The 23,188-nt window shown below is 35.6% G+C and overlaps 1 protein-coding gene across 8 annotated transcripts in view; it reads left to right on the forward strand.

The window, feature by feature from the left end:
• The first annotated feature begins 5,133 nt into the window (after positions 1 to 5,133).
• The window catches only part of LOC116775885 (forkhead box protein P1), a 35,991-nt gene continuing 17,936 nt past the window's right edge, over positions 5,134 to 23,188 (forward strand). For 2 of the 8 annotated variants that reach the window (XM_061524199.1, XM_061524201.1), the window contains exons 1-3: positions 5,134 to 5,686; positions 18,366 to 18,515; positions 21,119 to 21,145. In XM_061524199.1, the coding sequence (XP_061380183.1) occupies positions 18,471 to 18,515; positions 21,119 to 21,145 (72 nt within the window). In that variant the 5' untranslated portion in view covers positions 5,134 to 5,686; positions 18,366 to 18,470. Of the gene's footprint in view, positions 5,687 to 18,365; positions 18,516 to 21,118; positions 21,146 to 23,188 lie in introns of those variants that run through there. The other 6 variants (XM_061524203.1, XM_061524200.1, XM_061524207.1 and 3 more) reach the window with 6 other exon arrangements.

A 23,188-nucleotide genomic window follows, 5' to 3' on the forward strand; every position in this document is an offset into this window, starting at 1 on the left:
ATTTCAGTCAGGGTCGTAAGGTTTTCTCTCCGTGCCTGTTTGGAGACACTTATAGTTTTGTGATAACAACGTATGGGTTACAAATTTAGCAAAATTGTCTACGACAAAACGTCCTTGTAATTTTTTTCCTCTAAGTTTAATTATGTCTGAATGAAATGAATACTCATTCACATTTCCTACATATGTGGTAGAGTAACGTAACGGGAAATGATGTCTATTATCATAGCAATGAGACGTTAGCCGTTTTTCGTTGCGGTAAGGATCTGGTACTCATGAAACTTAAGTGTTTGAGCACTTTTGGCTTCAACGACTTTGTTATACATTGAGCTACTTGCGGTATGAGAAAGATGTAAAACATCTCTTCTGATGTAGACGAGAAGAGAGTTTGAATGGGCCTCGATACAGTCGCCGACTCATACTTGTACCTGGATATAAGGACTGTGGAAAAGATGCTATGTAGCAGACGAGGCGAGAGCAAGACACTATACAGGGTGTTTGAACAGACTTTTCATTACTTGTTTGTTACTTACTTATTACTTGTTTGTAACAAAGTACGAAGTGACTTTTGTTAGAGGTTACATAACTGAATGAAAACAGTAAATTATTTAAATGAATGTAGTTCCTGACGTCTTACCATATCATGTAGTATCGTAGTGTTGATGCTCTTTACACTCAGAGTTCTTAAAGTGAGGATTTTCAATTATTATTATGATTAATATATAGTTGTAGTTACGAAGACAGTGTGAGTAATGTTTATTCGCTTTAAAAAGAGGAAAGTTATCATTTCAATATTTTCAAATAATAATACTTCCAATATTTTTTTCCGTTAGGAGTTCTAAATAAATACAGACAGTTTTATGCGTACGTATCTTTGTATAAACTAACATATATTAAAATATGATTGCCGAAGATTCCAACTCACACACAGGAACTCTATGTTTAGTACTAGTGTGCATCGTTACACACATACAGAACTTTTTCCGTGTCCTTTTAGTAACCGACTACAACACTATGATTTGCGAATTTTTTTTATTAAAAAATTTGAAACGCTCCGTATGTAGTGAGACGGTACGTACTGGGGGTAAGTATATTGCGACGTTACAACGAGCCTGAGTCCTCCAACTAAATACAGACAGTTCCGAGTCTTTATCAATGTGAATACCTATATTTGAGTATACTATGATCTGGTAAGATTTATTAATTTATTAATGAAAAACTGCATACTGTATGTATTTAGTATAACGATGTTATATCATTTTAAGGGTTCAAGCAACATTGTATTCTTTCTGAAAATAAAAGTTCAGCCAGGTGTTTTATATTCATTACAATACGTAACTAATTCGCCTGAAACACTGTTCTTTATCTGTTCTCGGTTCTTGAGATACCTATTTGTGTTTGTACAAACATATCAACTCGACATAAATCAAACAGTTTTCGTCACTCGACATGCAAATTCATTATCAAATAGTCGCCGGGCCGCGGACGTGTTCTGTTTTAAGGAGGCCCGCTGTGACGACATTAAATATACAAACACGTGGACAAAATAACTATTCACTTATATATTTTAGCATGTTATTAACGTTCCTCAACATATTCTTATACATTCATATGTATATGTTTGTTTGTGTGTTTATGATTTATTACTATGATGTTGTCGAGATGGGCGGACCGTGGAACTGTTTGCTCTGACTCCTGACGAATGTTTGAGAGACTGAACGGATCTTTATGGAACCTTCACTGAGTGATGATTACTTCATGAGTTTGTATAGCAACGCATAGGAAAGATTTTATGCCAATATGCTTACTACAAGTTGGCATCAACACAGTAGATAGCGTTCATAGTTTTTCATTCAAAAGTCTTGTAGTTCGTCTTAGTTTGTTGAATGACACGGCCGACGCTTCGTATGTAGTGTGTAGTGTGGCGAGGCGAGTGTGTGCTAAGGATACAGATACATAAAGTAGTGTTTCGGAAACCACGCTTACCTAAATCCAATCTTCTAATATTGTTTTAGGACCAAAACCCGGAACATACCTAGATGATAAATTAACAATATTAAATCTCATTTAATACAATCATTGCAGTACCAACGTAGTTATAAAAAATAATATAATATGAAAAAAAACATATTAATGTGGAGAACGAAGCCGCTAGTAAAAGGTAGTATGAAGCAAACAACTCATTTGCTGTTTTTTTTGTTGATTTAATTGATATATTTATTGTTATTATAAACACAGTGTTTTAATATATTTTTTATGCCACTAAAAGTGTCCGCGGAAGTCCTCAAGGTCGACTCGGATACATAAACATTAGGACAACGATAAAATATATAAGTTTGACGTGTTGAGACTCGAAACTCGAAACTCGCCTTACATACCATACCATACGGCACACACGACTGACGACACTGACGAAAACTGTGAGAGAACACACGTACTGGGGGTAGGAGTGAGTTGTACCTACACGCTGACTGAGTGTTAGGGTTCGACACTATATTTATTATTTATGATGATATATTAAAAATAATACATATATTCTAGTCGGTGAGAAAAGACTGAGTTCACGAGCAGTTTGTCGAGTCATTAGAAACATATCGGGCTAGTCTGTATCCGGGGCTCCACACATGATCCACGAGACCAACGGATTTAAAAGTATCCCAAGATTTATCCCAATGGTACAGCTAGGTAAATATTTTTTTTTTTACGAAATCGCTCCGGTTGTTTCAGAGTTATTAAATAACGGAGACACACACACACACATACATATTTACATTCTCATTTATAATAGAAGAATCTGTAAGTTTGTTTGTTAAGCCCGGCACAAACAATCACAAAAACCATTATTTGTTCATCCGAGTTCGGCGAGCCAGCAGCCAGCTCACAGGCGCTGCGGACGTGGTGAAAAGAAAATACCTCCTCTGTGTGAAATTGGTTACAGCGTTATAATCATTATATTGTAAGAAAGGAATCACTGCTTTGATGACATTTATTTTATTACGTATTTTGATATAGAACACATTAGGTTGAAGTCACAAGCTCTTACCACATGTTACCAGACTTATAGAACATTTTTTTGTCCGGCCGCTTGTTCGGATCCATCTCAGTAACAAACAGCTTTTACTCGTGACGACAGAGAATCTTTCAGGACTCCCAGGAGAAAATGAATATGACCCAGCACACAATGCGCAGAAATATTAAGGAAACTGTTGTGAAAATATAAAATTTTTATTGATGACTTTGATTTAAGTTTAACAGTTTTTTCCTTGGAGTTATCTTTGCAAAAGCTGCTCTTGGTTGCTCGAGGTCCCATCTACCTCCAAATGAAGTTTCATTCTGATTTGTTCAGCAGTGAAAACATAACAAATGCAAAGAATATCTTACTTTCCTTACAAGTGTTATTTAATTTAAATGGAGTATTTTGATATTCTTCCCTCGTTGTATATCCTAATTACCAAGGAGCGGATCTTTTTCTATGTTCACATATGAATAATAATAAAGCGACAATATAACATTATATTACGTTTGTTTTAAACTGAAATTTCTGTGAAACAATTCCAAACATTATCTTTAGATAAAGGCGCGGGTTCGAATCTCGGTCAGTGTGTTATCAGAGTCGGATACATCCAACACGATGTTTGTCAATTGTATGTCTGTATTAGTTTTTATTTTGGTTTGAACATTTTAGATGTAGCACTACCTACTTACTACACGCCTGCGTGACCGTGATAAGAGACTTCCTCCGAAAAGAAATTAATTTGTAGGTATTAATTTGATACATCTTTATACGATTTCATTTATATAAATGTATAAGTAAAACACATTAGGCTGTCGTTGTTGGCTTTCATTACGTCGACTCATACTTGAGGCAGTGGCTATATTTTAAAACACTAATATAACCTCCAACCCGTGCTCCGCGCGTCCTCAACACAACACACAACAAGTGTTGAGAACAAACGGAGTTCTATAGTTTTCTTTGTGGATACCAGAACATGACACACATCGACACATCGCACATGACAACAGCACACAAGGAAATATTAAGCTAATAAGAATACTATTATATAATACGGCAGGATGTGCGTGTGCGTGTGCGTGTGTGTGTTTGTGTAATGCCCTGTTTCAAAAAACTAAACGGATAACGATGAAACTCTCAACACAAACAGTCAATAAGGCAGAACGAAATATAAAGGATCTCATATATTATTCACCTTCGTTTTTCTTCATTACTTTGAGTCTTACAGGAGTCCCTGTGTAATTTCTTTATTACTAATCTTTTTATTTATCATAAAATAATATATAGTTGTATATGTCAAGTCGAATCAGATCACAATAATAAAAATATCCGTCAAGGTTGTACTGTACAAAAACTATAAAATGGTGTCTTTTGAAACGTTAACAAAACAACTTTATTTATAAATAATTAAAGTAAACATTCTAATAAAAGCGTATTTATCTGTGTATTGTACAAACTTGAGGTTCAATTATACAAGTCGTTTCGGAGTAATTACGAAACGTAAGTACAATAAATTTATATAGAAATACGAATTGTGTACGCTTAGACCATAGACTATAATGTAATATAATAAATAAATAGACAATGAGTATAACTCGCGAAATTAAAAATAGAGCGACGCAGACGACCGCCCCGACGGCCCACATTCGAAATAATAATTGTATTAAGGAAACATGAGCATGTGTTTGTTTGTTTGTTTATCCGATGACGTCATGTGTTTATTCTCGCGAGGCGACGCGGCCGACCTGGCAGCGCTACACTCACATAACAAATATCATTTAGTTTACTAACGTTTCAATACCATCTTTGTCTTTAAATGGTTCATGTCATTCGTCCAACATGCCATGACTTTGACACATTCAGCCAATTTCACTACATACAACCTCAAGAAAGATAACAATGGTTTTTGAAGAAACACACGCGATGAGGTCGTTCTTCTTTTCGCTAATAGTCTTCTGCGAGAACACCTTCCCATGGTAACAAGTGTCGTCGTTTAATATCATACTGTAAGTATAATTGTTAAGTGATTCGTGCCGAGTCGCCCCTTGTTTACACACGCACACACGCTCACATCCACTCACACAGAGCCGCTCCCGTCGTACTCATTTAGGTATATTGTTGTTTATTTTATTCGGCGCTATGTTCCGCCACGGGGCGAGCCTTTCGACTCAGTTTTAACGTGCGTTTTATGAAACTACATCTATGTCCGCTCTCTCGCCGATATTCGGTCATATTATTAATGGTGCCGCGTTAAATTAATTTCGTGTTGACATTCTTTATTATTATTATAATATTTTTTCGCGACACACGCCCGCCGTCGTGTGTTAATGGTTGTTAATCATAGTTTATTTTTAACGCGGAACGTGCGCTAATAATTGTCGGGGCCTCGCGTGTTCCTCGATGTACATCTAGTGTTTGTCTCTCGAATTCGTTTTGCGGAAGTTTATTGTATTGGCGAGTCGCACCTCGCGCTTCAGTTATTCGCGTGCCGGTGAAGTTTGAACTTTTGGCGGGAAGCGACCGGGACTCGCGCGGAGTGTACAGAGCTGTTATTGGATCGAAAGTTTTGAAAAGTGTTGAGCACACAACAGACGGAGCCAGTGTTTTTTCAACGCATTTTCGAGGCTAAGCGCTAGTTGTTTGAACAAGTGTGTTTTCTAATGGATTTATTTTGAGGTGAGTTTAAATTTACTTGTGTGTTGGTGTTTGTATTGTTTGCTTTGGTGTTTTGTGTGAGTGTTCGCGCGGTGGCGACTGGCGGGAAACCGAACACCGTGTGTCTGTGTGCGTGCTTGTGTGTGCCCTTGTGTGTGTGTGTCCTCTTACTTTATGTAAGAGGGAATCAGGAGTGCGGAGGGATTGGGAACTCAGTTGCCATGTGTTCAGGCATTGATGAGTTAATTTTTTCTCCATATTTATTTGTTGAACTTTTAAAGTGGTTGCTGGTTTACTTAAAGTATTCTAACATCGTTTCACTAAATTCTTTATTCCTGTGCTAAAACTAATTAGTGACATATATCCTTGTCTAAATCAAAGTTTGAATTTGCAACGGGTATCCGTGACTTGGTTCGTTTACATTTTCTTTTTAAACAGATTGTTATATATTTTAGACACATCTGTATTCTTTTTATGAAATATGACGAAAAAACTGCAAACATTACGCATAGAAGGAAATACACGCCTTCAACATGTAAATTGTGAACGCGATAACTCAAAGTCAAAAGAATATGTTTTATTTATTTTAACGTTCTCTTATCTTTTCTCTGTATCAATTTATTTACAATTTTGTTATTTTATGTAATTATTTAACATTTGGAACATTTTATAAACCTTATATTTTTTGTACTATCAGAATGGACTTACAAGCATATTTTTCATTTCTATAGGAATCTTTTTTATGAAAGTGGCCTTGTTTTTTTTTTAATAAGAGTCAGCCTCAACAATGAAAAATACGTCTTTATTGGTACTTTTATTGATAATTTTTTGGTGACACGATTATAGAGTGTATTACACACGACGGATACATTCAATGTCAACTAACTAGGAAAATGTAAACAAAATATTAAATGATTAATATTTAAAAAAACAGTCATACTATTTTTTTGAATAACCGCTGATAGAAATTCCCGTCGGACAATAAAAATCTGGACGAAACGAAGCGATCATCGAAAATGTGTAACTTTTATTAAATTTGTGAAATAAACTGCATCTGGTAGAATACTTCGGATCTTTAGGAACAAGAAAAATGACTGCATATATATAATAAAATTCACAAAACCCTTATCACATTTATAATTTCTCGAATCATTATATCGCAGGACACCGACTGCGACTGTTACATTCAATTCTTATCATTTTTAAGACCATCATCGACTTTTAAATAATTGTTATTAGTGATTTTTTCTCAAATGATTTTATCCTTCCAAAACGTAAATCACCAGGAAAAGAAAATGTCCCTCCGGACCGTTCTTGTGTTGACCCAAACATACCAACTAACATATTTTTCATTCATTTCCGGTCTAATTTTGATCGTACTGTTTCCTAAATAATATTTTTATAATGAACGTATACATACGTCTGTTTGTATTTCTAAACGTCCTGTCTTCATAATCAATTCTGAATACTTCCATATAAACGTACGTCCTGAAGCTATCAATAAATATGCCGCCGCCCGATGAACTAAATTGCTTTTAAAGGAAAATGTTCAATGAAAAATCATACGTTACTATTAATTACTCCCCCGTCCTTCCAGCCCCTCCCCCTCCCCCCCGGCATCGAAGCCTGGAAATCCATCCATCCACCTATTCCTCATAAGTGACCATGATAAAAGCTACCATCGGTCCACTGCTGTCCCCAAATGATCCAGCGACTGCGGCGCTTCCAAGGCTCGCTCGTTCGTTCAGTAACGCTACAAAGGTTAATTAATACATTTACAATAGGAAACAATCTGAAGGGGTTGTTCACGAAATCTTGCAGCAATCCATAAATATTTGAATTCATATAAAAGTAAATGTGTTTAATTTCACTAAAAAATAACAGATGATGAATATGAAGACAGCTCAGAGACGAGTTCCAGGATAATTAATAAAAGTTACAAACTATTTCACTAGGATTTTTATATTATGGTGTGAGGTGACAGTACCTAGTTATTATTTTAAACGCTTGTAGTTATCCGTCCATATCACACTAAGAGATGACATGTTGCAAGGAAACAGTATATTGAAATTTTTATTTTTATTTCTGACATTGATATATAATTTCATTGTAAACGTAATTTTTGTTGGAGCCTTTTTACCTAGTCCACGACCACACCGCCACACGTCCTGGGCACAGCTGTTTGATAAATAAGTTAATTATAATTGGCCGGAGTTACTTTTCTTTTATCGTGACCAATTGTTTTATTCCGCCCGACATTTTGTATATCCAAGTCTTGGTTTGTATCGGAATCATCTTCGGTTTTTCCTCTATTGATAATAAATATATATAATTCTTACCCATCCGATTGATTTATTTTTTGTCAATTTTTATGTATGTCTGTATTTGAATTTGGTAAATTGTCGAATCACTCCAAAAACATTTTTCTGTGATCTGGTCCACGACGTTTTTTCTTGGGTCTCATGGAATACGGATTTATTTGTGTGTTTTTTCTTGGCAATAATTTGTCCACAATCATGACTCTGTCAGTATCTCTTCTCTCAACATTTCGGTTGTCATAGTCCAATAGAAAATTTTAGTTCTGCCACAAATTCGTTCCTCTCTGGTGATTTAATTTGTATAATTTGTAAAACTTGTAAAAGATACCTTCAAATTTTACCTAATTTTACCCGCTTTTTGGTTCTTACATAGAGTATGAGCTTCCGTTGATATACTGGAGTAACTAGTCTTTGGTTTCCAGGTCATAACTATAAACGCATGGTTTGTCATCCGTCAGGAGCATCTTTCAAAAATTAGTGTCATCACGCACACAGTTCAATAGATCTTTAGCAACGCTAATACGATGCAGTTTTTAGTGAAAATTGAGCAATTTATGCAGGAATTTTTCGAAAACCAACCGACAACTTTGGAGCCAGTTGATATGAGACTGTTTTGTACTACAGATAAATGTTGTATGAGGCCAAGTTGTCTTCATCGTACCGTTTACTTGTAAAATATTGATTTTCACAGAAAATTTCATAAGGATTCTTGATCGATGTTTTGCTATAGGCAACAATCTAAGGGGAACTAAAACACATACAAACAAAACAACTGTAAAAAATAAACTGAACTTTCAGTATGGCTGCAGCTGTCCGCTTAAGATCATGAGATGTATACAAAAGTGATGATGTCAAAAATGTAAATCATATGTACATTACTTTCACCTAATTACTATTCATATTATATAAAAGGTGGTACAATTGTTGGATAAATTATTTAATTTGAAATAAGTATGTAAATACATTTTAATTTGTTTCCTCGCTTTATACGAGTATTAATTGTTCAAATAATAATTCTCAATAGATATATAGTTGTAGTATTTAAGGAGATCGCTTCAGATACCAACACTAATACTTCACAATATGTAGATGTTAAGTATTGCTGAATTTCTTTAAATTTAAGGAGCATTTGCACATTCTTATGACAGGGAGAAGGCGAGAAGAATATAGTTTTTATTTGATGTTTAGTAAGTATCGTATTGTTTTTTATTTAATTTCCATAGGATCATATACATACATACATATTATAATGAATTTGAATAAACAATATAATGATCATATTATCAAACTGTCGATAAAAAAACAGATATCTAAATTCTCACGCGCTTCATATAAAAAAAATTACACGAGTCTAGCTCAAGGTTTCTATTTACATACAGAATTTGGCGAATATTTTGTAAATAATTATTTACACGTGTCTGAGTGACGAATACGATCCGCAGTTCGTTGACGCGGCCGCTAGTACTGCTGCTACTGGTTTCTGTCGCCGCTCTCCATGGAGACCGTCGGCTGTAACGATACTGATGGAGTTTCCACCGGCCGACCGGAACACGCGTCAACGAACTACGGACACGTGTAAAATAAATAATTATTTACAAAATATTCGGCAAATTCTGTATGTAAATAGAAACCTTGAGCTAGACTCGTGTAATTTTTTTTATATGAAGCGCGTGAGAATTCAAATAGCTTTTTTTTTATCGACAGTTTTCATATCATAATTTTGTCTTTTTAAATTCATTTTAATTAATTATTTCATGTTTTCTTGTGTGTAGTTTAATTTGTTCGCGGATCTTTCTAATGGATTATTGTAACAACCGAGTAATTTGTCGTCTGAATCATATGAATCAATTTTAATTAATACACCAGTATGTTAAGCCGACCATTCCATGGTATATAGCATGTATATATATTATGATTCTCATATGCCGTCTACTTTTTATATATTTTATAATATACGCAATTTTTCTAATAGAATGTCACTTACTATAAAAGTTAAGCAATTCTTGCCGATTATTCCTTACGTCCTCAACAACTTATTTATATATCAGTGGGTAAGCTTAGTCTGAGTGTGTATCGTCATACTTGATACTACATACGGAGCGTTGACGGTTTTTCATTTATAAAGCTTCGTATATTAGTGTTATGTTGGTTATTAAATGACAATACTTATTGTATCCGTGTCGTTAGTGTCCCGTGATCGAACTCGATGAGTGTGATAGTTTTCGTTTCGTTTAGTGTTAAACTTGTAGTAGGACATAGAGAACCTATTATCTCTGTAGTTCAATATAATTTTTTTAATTGTCAATATTTAATGAGGGTTGTGGAGGACTGGGAAATACAAACAGGGGGAAGAAAAAGAGGGTCGAAGGCATTCAGTTAAAAATATGAATCGTCTGAATGTTTAACACATGTGTGAATAGATGATGTTTAAGTCGGGCTCCGGAATACGAGCTAGCTAGGGCTGAAGATCCTAGATGATGAGGTGGTGATGCACCGAGACAGTGATGAGATGTAACAATCAAACATACAACTATATTAATTGAGTCAAAGTCGTCTCTAACGGTCTGGGAGGTATATAACATGTATATATGTGGCGTGTCAGTTGTTTGTTTGCGAGTCTAGCTTTTAACTCTGTTTGATGTAGATATGAGGAACAAACTTCCTTTAGGGTTCACTAAATAAATAGTAAAGAGCTTGAACTCATCATCCACATGTATTTGTTTTAAAATATATTCCGCTTTTTTTAAATATTCTATATATTTTGGGTCGTAAAGTAAAGTAAAATCGTCAGTAAAAAATAATAAATTTATATATAGGTATGTCTAACACTGTCATGATCAATAAACTTAGTTAATAATTGACTTATATTAATTTACACATTAGGCCACACATATACATATCATTTTTACTAATTTTTGACATTTGATAACAGTTTTATTCATGTCTGTGTGTCTGTGTGTGTGTGTGTGTGTGTGTGTGTGTGTGTGTGTGTATGTGTGCGAGCCGGCGATAGCGTTATCGAAAGGTTCGCAAAAAATACAAGAAACAAAACAGTACAAGAGAAACACAGGCTTCAACATAATGTACGTGTCATTTATAAATTCACGAAGATATATAGAAACTGGAGCGACCAACGTCTGAACTCTGAACATATGGAAATTATATTTTGATATTACATATAAATATTAATTATTAATATATTAGGTTTTTTGTATATTATGTATCGCTTTGAAGCTTTGTGTGAATATATATAAATTTTTATATTATTCGACGTAGTGCATGAGGTCGTCTCAGTCGTCACACGCCTCGCCAGTCGCCAATGACAAAACCAAACCGGCCCAACACTAGCGTCCTCGTGTTCCATATAACTTGTATCATACTTCCGACCTCAATGGATCAGACTATCGGAGACACCTTGACTTTATTATTTATTATAAATATTTACATATTTTTGGCAGATTTTTTAAACAACTTATCAGTTAGACTTTTCCGGATTGACAATTAAAAATATACGAAATAAAAGATATGGGACAAGATTGTGTCATGGTTATAGAGAGATACAGCGGGTTTAAATAATTGTAGTCTGATAGACAAACTAACATTCTCACACTATTCTATTTGAAAGAAACAATAGATTTATAATAATCATCTTGTTTGTTTATGCTCGTAATAATTTTTTCCCAAAAGGTCATTAATGTCTTCTTACTTCCCTCCTCCGTCTATCTCCTCCATCCCATTCCTCGGTTCTCCCCGAAGCTTCTCCCTTCCTGTTCTTATGCAATCATTATAATATAATCTGTTTTCTATGAACTACTTACAACTTACAATACAAGCGCCAATGGTTCAACTCTCATATAATCTAAACAATAAAAGCAAATATTTCTTTTGATAACTTTATTTACACTGCTTTATGGTAGCAATAACATTACTATTTGTTTTTCATACTATACATAGTTTTCAGTAAAACGGATTCCATTCATCACCCTTATATGTGATGACAATACAAGACGTGTCTTAAACGAACTTCGATCCTTACTTTATAATTTACCGCCCCTTAACAACTGAGCCGAAGTTCTGCTACATGAATGCCCAGAGTATTCCTGCCCACTTCCCGGACATACTTTCATCATTTGTAAATAATAATATTCCCGCCATCTTATTTCTGAATTCTGGTTAAAACCGTTACTCTCTTCCATGGCCTACACTTTACCTGGCTATCATCTAATACGAAGCGATCGTATTCAGCGGTCTGGAGGTGGAGTAGCAATTTATTTATGTTCTCATATTCCCTTTAATATTGTAAATGTCTCGCAACATAATGCTTCTCCGGAACATTTATTTATTGAAATTACTTTATCAAACACTAAAATTCTTGAGGCGTGTACTACAGCCCTAACCTTACAATTAATTACTTCTCTTCGTTTGCAACCCTTACAGACCAACTCACATCATATTATAAACATACAATTATAATGGGTGACTTCATTACTTGCCTCCTTAAAAATGACTACAGATCGTCTCGTTTAAATTCTATAGTCGCCGCTTCAAATCCGCACATTCTTCCATTATTACGGACACATCATGCTCCAGGTTGTTCTCCTTCACTATTAGATCTTATCTTCGTTTCCTCCTTGGATCATATTGAAAAACATGGTCAGTGTTCCGCTTTAGCTTTTTCTTACCATGATCTTCTTTATCTTTCTTATAAGTTAACACCTCCTAAGTTTAGAACTAAAACCAATTTACCAACGCAACTTTGCTGGGATGGATCTATCACGGTTGCGGACTGATGCATGAAATATTAACTTGCTTGAGGCGACGAGTCAAGAAACCGTTGACGATCAGGTTGCTGTCTTCAATTCCCTTCTGATACAACTTTATGATTTCCATGCGCCAGTTCGTCCAGTCCGCATGAAGCACCTTCCTGCTCCTTGGTTAACTGACGATATTAGGAAGCTACAAATTATTAAGCTTAGAGCTAAAGCAAGATATAGGGGTTGTTTCTCCCCTCCGACAATAACAGGGATGGAAATCGCTGCAACAGACTATGTAGAAATAACATCGTGGACTTCGATATCTTGCTTGCAATATTGTATTCTCTCAACATATCTCCGTCAGCCATTGGCTGGTTTCACAGCTACTTCGATGGCCGCCGACAACGTGTCCGGTTGAATGACATTTATTCAGACTGGAATTATGTCAATGTTGGTGTGCCGCAGGTGGCGTGTTGTCTCCTCTGCTGTTCTCAGTGTTTATCAACACAGTTTGCTCAAATATTACTTCTTTTTATCACCTGTACGTTAACGATCTCAAATATAACCGCAATCAAATCTCACTGATCTCTCCAGAATCATTGTCCTGGATAATGATGACCTGCAATGCATTTCTGAATGGAGTAATTGTTTCGGCCTTAAAATCAATCCCATCAAGACCCAAGTAATTGTACTTGGAAGCTCAAAGCTTATATCACGGTTATATCTTTGATGGCATTGTTATTCCCTTTCGCAAAAAAGTAAAGAACCTTGGAGTCATTTTTGATGAAACTTTGTCCTGGGGCCCTCAACTAACTGAGTTGAGCAGGACGATGTATGCGTCTGTGGGTTCCTTAAGAAGACTGTGTAATTTTCTTCCAAACTCTACCAAAATTGCCTTAGCTCAATCTCTTCTCCTTCCCATTTTAGATTACGCAGACACTTGCTACCCTGACATTAAAGAAGAACAATTATGATATTAGAACGCCTTCAAAACCGTAGAGTAGCTTCCTATACGTTTCCGACGGTACACTCAAATCCTGTCTCTTCTTTACGGTATACTCTTCAATCCTTCAACTCTATTCTGTGTAAAAGAACGTTTCCAGTTTCTTCGTGATTCTCACAATCGTCCTCTTCGCTCTAAACAAAACTTTACCCTAAAAGTTCCCCCCACTCCTCTTCCTTTTACACGAATTCATTTACAGTCACTGCTATTCGACTTTGGACTGAACTTCCTCTACATATTAAAGTTGCGAAGTCAGAAAAGTCATTTAAGCGTTTGGTAAAGATTCACTACCTCAATCAATGTTAACATGTGATATTAATTTTTTTATTATATACATATATGATATGCTTATATTATTTAGTTGAGATTTAGCGTGAAATATTTAGATTATTTTCATTTAAGTCGTTACTTTATTTTACGATTTGTTTATGCTTACGTCCACTAAATACCTAATATGTATATTTTATTCTTCCTTGTTGGTTGTCTGGAAGAGATCGCTCTTTGTACATTTTTCGATCGTTGTACATTTTTATCTAATGTAATCCTAATAGTTGTTAATTGAAGGGTGTACAATAAAGATATTATTACTATTATTATGTTTCAACATCAGTAATACAAACTAGTGTGTTCATTTCAAAAATACTTTGAGGAAAATATAGAACAAATTAAAATGTTATATTCAGAGTAAAGAATCCTCGGATCTGATTAACAAATTCCTTAAAGTGAAATTTCAAGTAATTTTTTTATATTTATAAACGTGGTGCGTGTATGACGTGTATCTATATTCAATATATTAGAAGCTCGACGAATGTTACAAATGTAACAAAATAAATACAATGTAAAACTATACGTAACGAAAAAAACAATTAGTGACGGAGCTGTCAGCGAACAGAGAACACACACATACACAGTTAGTGTTTGTTTTGAGGAAGTTTTTTAAAACATTTTATTGAGCGAAACTATTTTTATAACAAAAGTGTATTATTTTAGAATTACCGAAACATATAGGGCATTTCTTGTGTTACTAGTTTTTGTCCGCGTCTTTGTTCGCGTGGACTTCGGACCTGAGGCACAGAGAGATGTGTTTATACAAAAGATTTTATACTGAGTGTAATTATATTAGTAATAAAATATTAGTAAAGATTTGATTTTAAATCTCTTTAAAAAGCAACTTCATTCATCTTAAAAATCCATTAACCATTATAAAAAATACATTTCACTAAAATAGGCTTCATTATATTTTGGAAAGTCTTAGAGATCCTTGAGCTCGGTCGGAAACAGGCGAAGTATCAACAAATGTACTATAAAATTCATTAACTCGTGTGAGCTGAGAGAACCGTCATCGATGTACAAATAATGTTGTATATATTAATAGCATTCATGATAACTCACGAAAACACCATCATGCTAAACCTACAAACACAACCACAACAGTTGGTTTAGTTAAAACCATTAGGTTCAAATATGGGTACAGTTTAATAGAGGTGAAGTTGGTTTGTTTGACTCCCTCTTCCAATTATTCGGGTCAGACTTCGTTTAGACTTCATGATGTGGATAAAAGACAACTTGAACACATCGTGATGTGTTTACTTTGTAAAGTTTGAAACACACAAATATTAAACGTGTAACTTAACCCAGACATTAAAAGGACAGGAGAAAGAAATACGCGAGTAAAGACGCAGGGCAGCGCTAGTTAGCGATACATTAAGTTTTATATAGTGTGACGTCACTCATAAAAACCATCAGTAATATCGCTAATAGCTAAGAAATCTGATAACTGATGCTGTTACGTATATAATATAGGTCGACATCTATATTATAATATATAGTAAACACGTTTGTCAATACGTGTGTTAACAGAAACAGCGACTGTATGTTACTTACAAAACATTGTTTGTTAATACTCAAAAACAATGAGCGATGGGAAAATGGCGCTCGGCTTTCTTAACACACATACACACACAGCGACGGTGTGTTCACTATTGGTTAATATTATTTGTTAAGATATTTTTTCGTTTGAACTACATGTGTTCAATTTTAAGAACTAAAATTTACATGAACAAATAAGGCAAGGCGATGATTATACTATTGAGAGTTGTGGCGCTCGGTACGACACAACAGAATAGTAATAAAATACAACACAATGAAGAGATCTGTCTCAGATGATAGTGGGATGTTTTGACTTATATTCTACGAGCGTGTTGGTGAATGAACATCTCTGAATATCGTCTAAACTCTAACGGGTAACAACTACACATATAATGACAAAAATCTATCGTTATCGAACCCTCAGTGTGTTTGTTGTCTTTAATTATTCGCACTCAAACATTTGATAACACATTATATATAAACAGCTTTATATATATATTGTTTTTTCGTGTCGTGTCGTACGTAACGTGTATAGTTTTTGGAGGTCAGAGATAACGTTTGTTTGCATCACATCACGCCCTGATAGAGCATCGATCGTGTTCATCAATAGGTATTATCTGTAAGTTTCATTCAGTTTTTATTTCAATCGTTTATAATATATATTCCGCGGATTCGAACTCGCGTCGCATTGCCGACGTCGTCCCCGCTGAGCCATCGCGTCCATAGAATCGTTTTGCGGTCCTCTTGTGCCCCGAATGAGGCCGAGCTTCACACAAACAGGATATCCGTAAAGTAAAATAAAAAGCAACATAACAAGAACAAACATACACATACGTTATGTGTTTGACGATAGACAACCGTTATATAAATTGAAGTGTTAGCGTTACTCTCACCTTATTTTAATTAATATTTAATATAATACATACTAAACTAATATTTGAGATGTCGGTCATTGAACTTCAACCCTCTAACAGCGAGCTGATCACTTCGTGACGTGACGTGACGTATGTATAACTCGTACTCTGTATTCTATATATTAGTTTGTCTAAATGTTTTTTATATAACATAGTATGAAATAAAATCCGTCATAATCATACAATTCTCTGAATGTTTAACGATTTCCGTCACTTGTTTCGGTTCAATCGATATTTAATCGATTATTCATGCTGAGTTTTGTTTTTATTAAATTCGTAAACTCTCGGTGGTTGTATCGAGACGGATCTTCATATGTATAATGAGTCATTATATATAAGTCAGGTTGTCTCTGCTAATTCTATGTTCTAATATGTCATTATGATCGATATTTCTATTACTCTAGACTTTAAAGCGTCGTCAGTCAGTCGTCAAAATATAGTTTCATCAATTAGTAAGTTATGACTGAGTGGAACGAGTCTCTTCAGAGGGGATTTATTACTAACTCGACCGTCCACTGAGCAAACGACAACACTCTGTGTACTGAGTACTGACTGTGGACACACACACATACACACACGCACACACACCACAGAGAGACACAAACGCACACAAGCAAAACAGACTTCACACAAAATACACCAGGAAACGTCTAGCTAAAAACAAACAAGGGTCTTTTGTGTTGCTGTTGTGTAAACAATACAATGCCCGTACGAGCAACAGGCGTGACGGAGGAAGGTTCCGCTAACGGTACACAGGTGGCGCTGTACACGGAATGCTCCAGGCACCCGCTCTGGGTGTGTAGTTCACGACTCCTCGCACAGAGGACGCTTGCATTAAACGGATCCCAAACAGCAGAACCCGAACACTAGAACAGGAGTCGAGTCTTGAGACTATCCAAATGCTAATTACTTTATAGCCGATATGTTTACTTTCTGTCCCTGATGACTATGAACAGCGCAACATTTTATACCTCCTTATCTATGATGCAACTCATCATTTTATAAGTATTGATGCTGGTGTTTATCCGTAACCGTCAACTTAATTCCCTCGATAATATAATGTTATATCTTTTTAAATATAGTTTTATAGTCTATAAAATAAAGGAGGAAGAGAGAGCGAACCCGCGGTTCAGATGTAACACTACATACACTATGTATGTACTCATAATATGGTCTATGTTTTATTTATTTTGGTATGTCACATTATAAATTCGTTTCATGTATATATGTATATATATCCAGACACTTTGTTTGATATAATTATATTTCTGTTGAATACACAAATAACGATATTGTTGTTAATATATTTACAAACGGTGTCGGAGTGTCGCCTTACAGATCGTTTTGAATGTTGAATGTTTTGTTTAGAAAATCTCGAGGTACGACAAGCTCCGTAAGTAAACCGAGGGGATCGGGTGACGGCCAAAACAAAAATGTTTTAATATGACCTCATCGACACTCATACAACTCATAGGACTCATACTCGCCACTGTCTAACATAACAATCCACAATCACACACACACGCCGGCTAGAAAAAATATTTGCTAGAGAGCTCGTCGGGCTCCATCGGGATTATAAAGATCCGTACCGAGGGAAGTGTCTCGTGAACTGTAACACGGTCATAATAGTCGAGGGCTCTGTTTAAACAAACGTTGAGCCAGCATTCCATAAAAGTCGGAGGAACATCTGCTGCCGAACTCGCCGGGAGGCAGTCCGTCCTCCGCGGGCATAGGGTCCGCGTGTGTGGCGCGAGCGACGCCGCGGCGCGCAGCATGTCCTCAAGTTATCGTACTTAACGCCGCCGCTGACGAGTTTATTATTGTTTTTCTGTACTGTTACAGATTGTATTCAAAACATTAGGAGGCATACCGCGACAGTCGCCCGACCGGCTCGGACCGCAGTGGCGGCGCTCCTCGCCCGACTCCCGGAGCACCTGTGACTCCTGGATGTGTCTTCAGCGTGACGAAGATGACGTACACATAGATGAAGCGGTATATATGTGTATACATAACACTACACTACTAACATCGCCCGGCGTCACTTGAGATCTATTATGATCTGAAAATAGTTTAAAATAATAGTTTCATAAAAAAAACATCAGTTTGACTAACCCGTGATGAATGACTCACGCTTTATTTATACATTAACTGTATCGGTTTATTTTAACTCCTTAACTTAACTCGTGATATTTTAATAACCTCAGAGATCAATATCATTCGTAATTTCATTAGCATTTTATAATTAGAATATACAAATGTATTTTTTACATATACATTTAATTTAATAATAGGTCAAGTTTACTTGTCTTTTTTATAGTGTTTTATGAGTGCGTTATGTATCGTGTGTGCTAACTTGGACTAGGCTTACACGAATGACCGAGTAACTTAACTGTATCCCTGATGTGGAGTCACGGAACGTATTTATTTTTATAAAAATAGGTACATTTTGGCAACAAATCTAAACCAGTTTGTAGTGGATGTCATATTTTTGGTTGTGTTTCCTGTATGGTTTAATGAATGCTGTAATTATCATATTATAAGTGGTCTGTGAGCGGGCGGCCTCGCTCACTTCGGGAGTCCTCTACACGTGTTCACTGACGACTCCACGTCTTAAACTCGTCACTACGTCATTTCGATTATTTACATAATTTTAAATAAATAAAATATTAAGTAATCTACGACATGCCACTTAGGATGATAAAACTAAAGGCTTTAAATTAATTTTATTGGGTAATTAGAAAATATTTGGTTTTCAAGTGGAAGTATGAAAAATTGGAATAAAATGTTAGACAGGTACTATACAAGATGAATTATAATCCAATGAAAGTTACATCAAAATACGTTCAGCCTTTTAGACTCTTTAACGTTTCAGCCGTTATGTTTAAAACGCAATATACAATGAGTACAGGAATTATATAGGGCGAGATGTCACAGGAGTTGAAGCGGAATATATATTCAGAGGATTTTTTCATAAACAGATGGTTTTGAACCAGACTACATATAATAATAAATTTTAATTAAATTCCGTAAAGAAGTATAGGAGCGTTCAGACGCAGTACAGTGATTGTAAGTTTAATTTTATTATTAGTTACTGCACAGACGGCATCCTCGTCGGATCCGTCTGCCGGTACATAACATACCGTATATTCTGTTAACAAATGAGCTCATTACAGTTCTCTTAAATAATGTATATAAAGCCTTACTAATACCAGTAACGTCGCATGTCAACGCATGTTTAACAACAACGCCATCTGTGGACGAGGGTCAACAATCGAATGTCTCAAATATTTTTAGTTTATCATCTATTATAACTTTAATATAATTTAATCCTCTAAGTTTAATATATACCATATATAAAGCATTATTCCTTTGTTTCTTCATAAAATACTATTTAATATTAGTGAAATTTCTAAGGACAAATCATTTTCAATCGTCAAAATTAGACATATCCAGCCCCGGTTCGTTGAGCCAGTCCTCTGTGATTCTGATGGGTCTGTTCTAGGGGTCCTCGGAACCTTTTATTATCTTTTCAGTTTTATTATCAACAGTTGGTAGTTAGGTTGTCAATAAACATGTAGAAATGATCATGATCCTCGTAAGGTGAAGCGAGTCTTGTATAGCAGTTGTATTAAATAAAATATCATATACCTATGTCTAACCATTTATAAAAAGGAGCGATCGTGAAACAACCTTTTACTAAGCCCATCACCTTACACAATATAATGTATAGAATGCTAAGAACAGAGCGTTTTGAACAATGAGGAGGCTGATCCGACAAAAACAGTATATATCCTTACGAACTTCCGAAGATATTACATTTAATATATGAAACTAAATATATTAATGACTTTTAATATTTAGAGGAATCTAGTTTGGCGCATATGTCCAGCAAATAAAAGATATGCACTCATAAGAGATGACACTCGTCACTGAAGATGTGACCGAGGGCTCACTGAGACCATCACCAGCTTAGAGTTCAGAGGTGGATGAGGGAGGGGCGGGGGAGGTAGGGGGAGGGGGTGTCGTTATAACAATACAAAATGTTTAACAAACAGCAGACGGAACGTAACTAAAACGTAACGGAAAAATATTAAACGAAACTAAACGATTCGAGCGGCTTTTGAATGTTTACTAACAATGACCCGCCAACAGTCGAGAGCCGAGGCACATCACCAGTAGCTCTGATATAACATCACGCTCATGTGCCTTACATATTATATAAAATGACAAAGTCGGTGACGTTTGACACGGAAACTACTTTACGGGTTTTGATGGAACTCTACAGGCATGTAGCTCGGACCGCGGAGTAACACATACGACACCATTTGTTCTCGATTCCGTGCAGTTCACTTGGGATCGAGGAATAACACTACCGGTCGCGTGACAGATGTCGCTGACGGTCGGTTACCATGCCCGTAATTCTTACTGTACATTTCACGCCGACGAAGACGGGAACAAAGATAGTATAAATATATTTGCATCCAATCTCAATATATATATAATCATATCAAGGATCTCCTGACCATATTTGTATATATATCTTTATGTTGGTACGTATGTCGAGATGTCTGACTCGTTTCTAATTTCATTTCCAGAGACCAATGGTGCAGCTACCACTAACGGTAAGTCATTTGATATTTATTAATGTAACAGCTCGCTTCATTAACATGAACATAAATTACCGATTATACAATAGCATTTATATCGTTCACTAGTCCTGACTTCCGGATGCGTTCGTATCTATTCGATTTATATTATTGATGACGCAGTCGTTTGTCTCACGATATATTTAAGGCTCCGAGGCTAATATATATTTCACTAACATGTTTGAACTCAGAAGTTTATTAAAGTTATTACATTTTAAAATAATACATTTTACTTAAATTTATTTAATGAATACTTCAACACTCTCTTTTACTCTCTCTCTTTCTCTCTCTGTGTCTTTGCTGTCACATACAATCCGTCTATTTATAGAATAGAGTCTTCCGTTAACATGCTCTCTGACCCTAAATTAATGTTACAAATGGTCCCACTAGTTTCAGATAAAATGACGTACAATCAAACGGGTAAACAAACTTTACACCTATAACATTACTCTCGATTGATTCCTCTAAATTATTTTATCGCGTCTTAATGTGACTACAAAATATAAAAAACGTTAAAAATATATAGTCATCGAAGGCAGCGTTTGTAAGATCAGACTGTTTACGGACAGGCGATTAATGTTGGGGGATGTCATTATACTTGACATTACACAGACGCATAAGTTATTGTGAACCTTACTGTGGTGCAGATAGAGTTGTGTTCCGTTTAAAATTTACGTTAAGAAAAATCTTATAAACAAATAAGGGCAGTGCTGGAGGACTTACAGCAGAAAAACTTTTCATCGTATTCATACAGACGGATATACAACATATAAAATAATATCTAAATATATGTGAAGCAGTGACGTCAGAAGTGTTGTGAGATCGATCGTACTGTAAGTACGACGTGATTAAAAATAATACCCGTAATAAAGATGTTTGTCTGAAAAAACTGCTGAGACGAAGTCGTTAAGGAAAAGGGATCATAAAACGAACTGTTTTAATGTTGAGATGTTTGGTTAAACTACTTACATTAAGATATCCGGCGACAGAGACGGGCTGGTGATGCAGGCTGAGTGCGCAAACTGAACCTCATCCGGTCTGGTTTAGGAGGCACTGAGTACATCACGTTCAGTAAAGATACAACTAGCCTGGAGACGGATCACCCTTGCTATATATTATATGAGGAGTGCAACTGCAGACTTCACTTCAAGGACACCTCCGACAATCTGAACTTACCTGGACTCTTGTATGTGGTGCCGTCTCATAGGAATATACGATCATGATCATCATTAGCCTCGGATATCAAAAATACTCGTCCCAGCAGACGCACTGTATGGGAGAAGTTAAGTGTGGATATCTTATATCAGAACACTGACCAGTTTAGGAGGTTTTCAAATTATATAGATGTGAACAGAGTCATTATATGTCATAACATTTATAACGAGGCCAGGATTTATTCAGTTAGATATAATACTAACAGCATTCTTGACTAGACACCACAGAAGAAAGAACAGTTGTGCAAAACAATAAGGCGGTATAGGAGAAGGAAGTTATAGCACTTAACAAAAATATACTAATTTAAATATATAGACAGTTGATAACTAGACAGGCAGGTGTAGTCAACTGATGTAAACTTAAGATTATTATATCAAAATAAGCGGGCGACGTCGCGTGTATCAACTAGTTTGCATTGAAAGAAAAAATACAAAGAATACAGCAGCCTCATACATGAATTATGTTGCAAATTTTGTCATTTTACTAATTATTCAAATCGGAGCGTCCATGTTATTTATAATATATGTATTATAAAAAACATGTCGTCCGAGTGTTGCGTACCCGATCGCTTCGTGTCTATTAAATAATATGATTATTTATCAACTATTCTATTGTATCCTACAAGTAACGCACATCACATAGTCTCCAATAAAAATATTACGGCTGCCGGCTGGTACATTCATTGTAAGAAGCGACCTGTTTTCCACGACAGTCGGATGGCATTTTAATACTTATTATAGACAGATACGCTAACACGACATGTGAATGAAGGAGATAAGAACTCATCGTATTATATAAAGTGTG

The sequence above is a fragment of the Danaus plexippus genome, chromosome 24 (assembly GCF_018135715.1).
Source record: "Danaus plexippus chromosome 24, MEX_DaPlex, whole genome shotgun sequence".
NCBI classification, from domain to species: Eukaryota; Metazoa; Arthropoda; class Insecta; order Lepidoptera; family Nymphalidae; genus Danaus; species Danaus plexippus.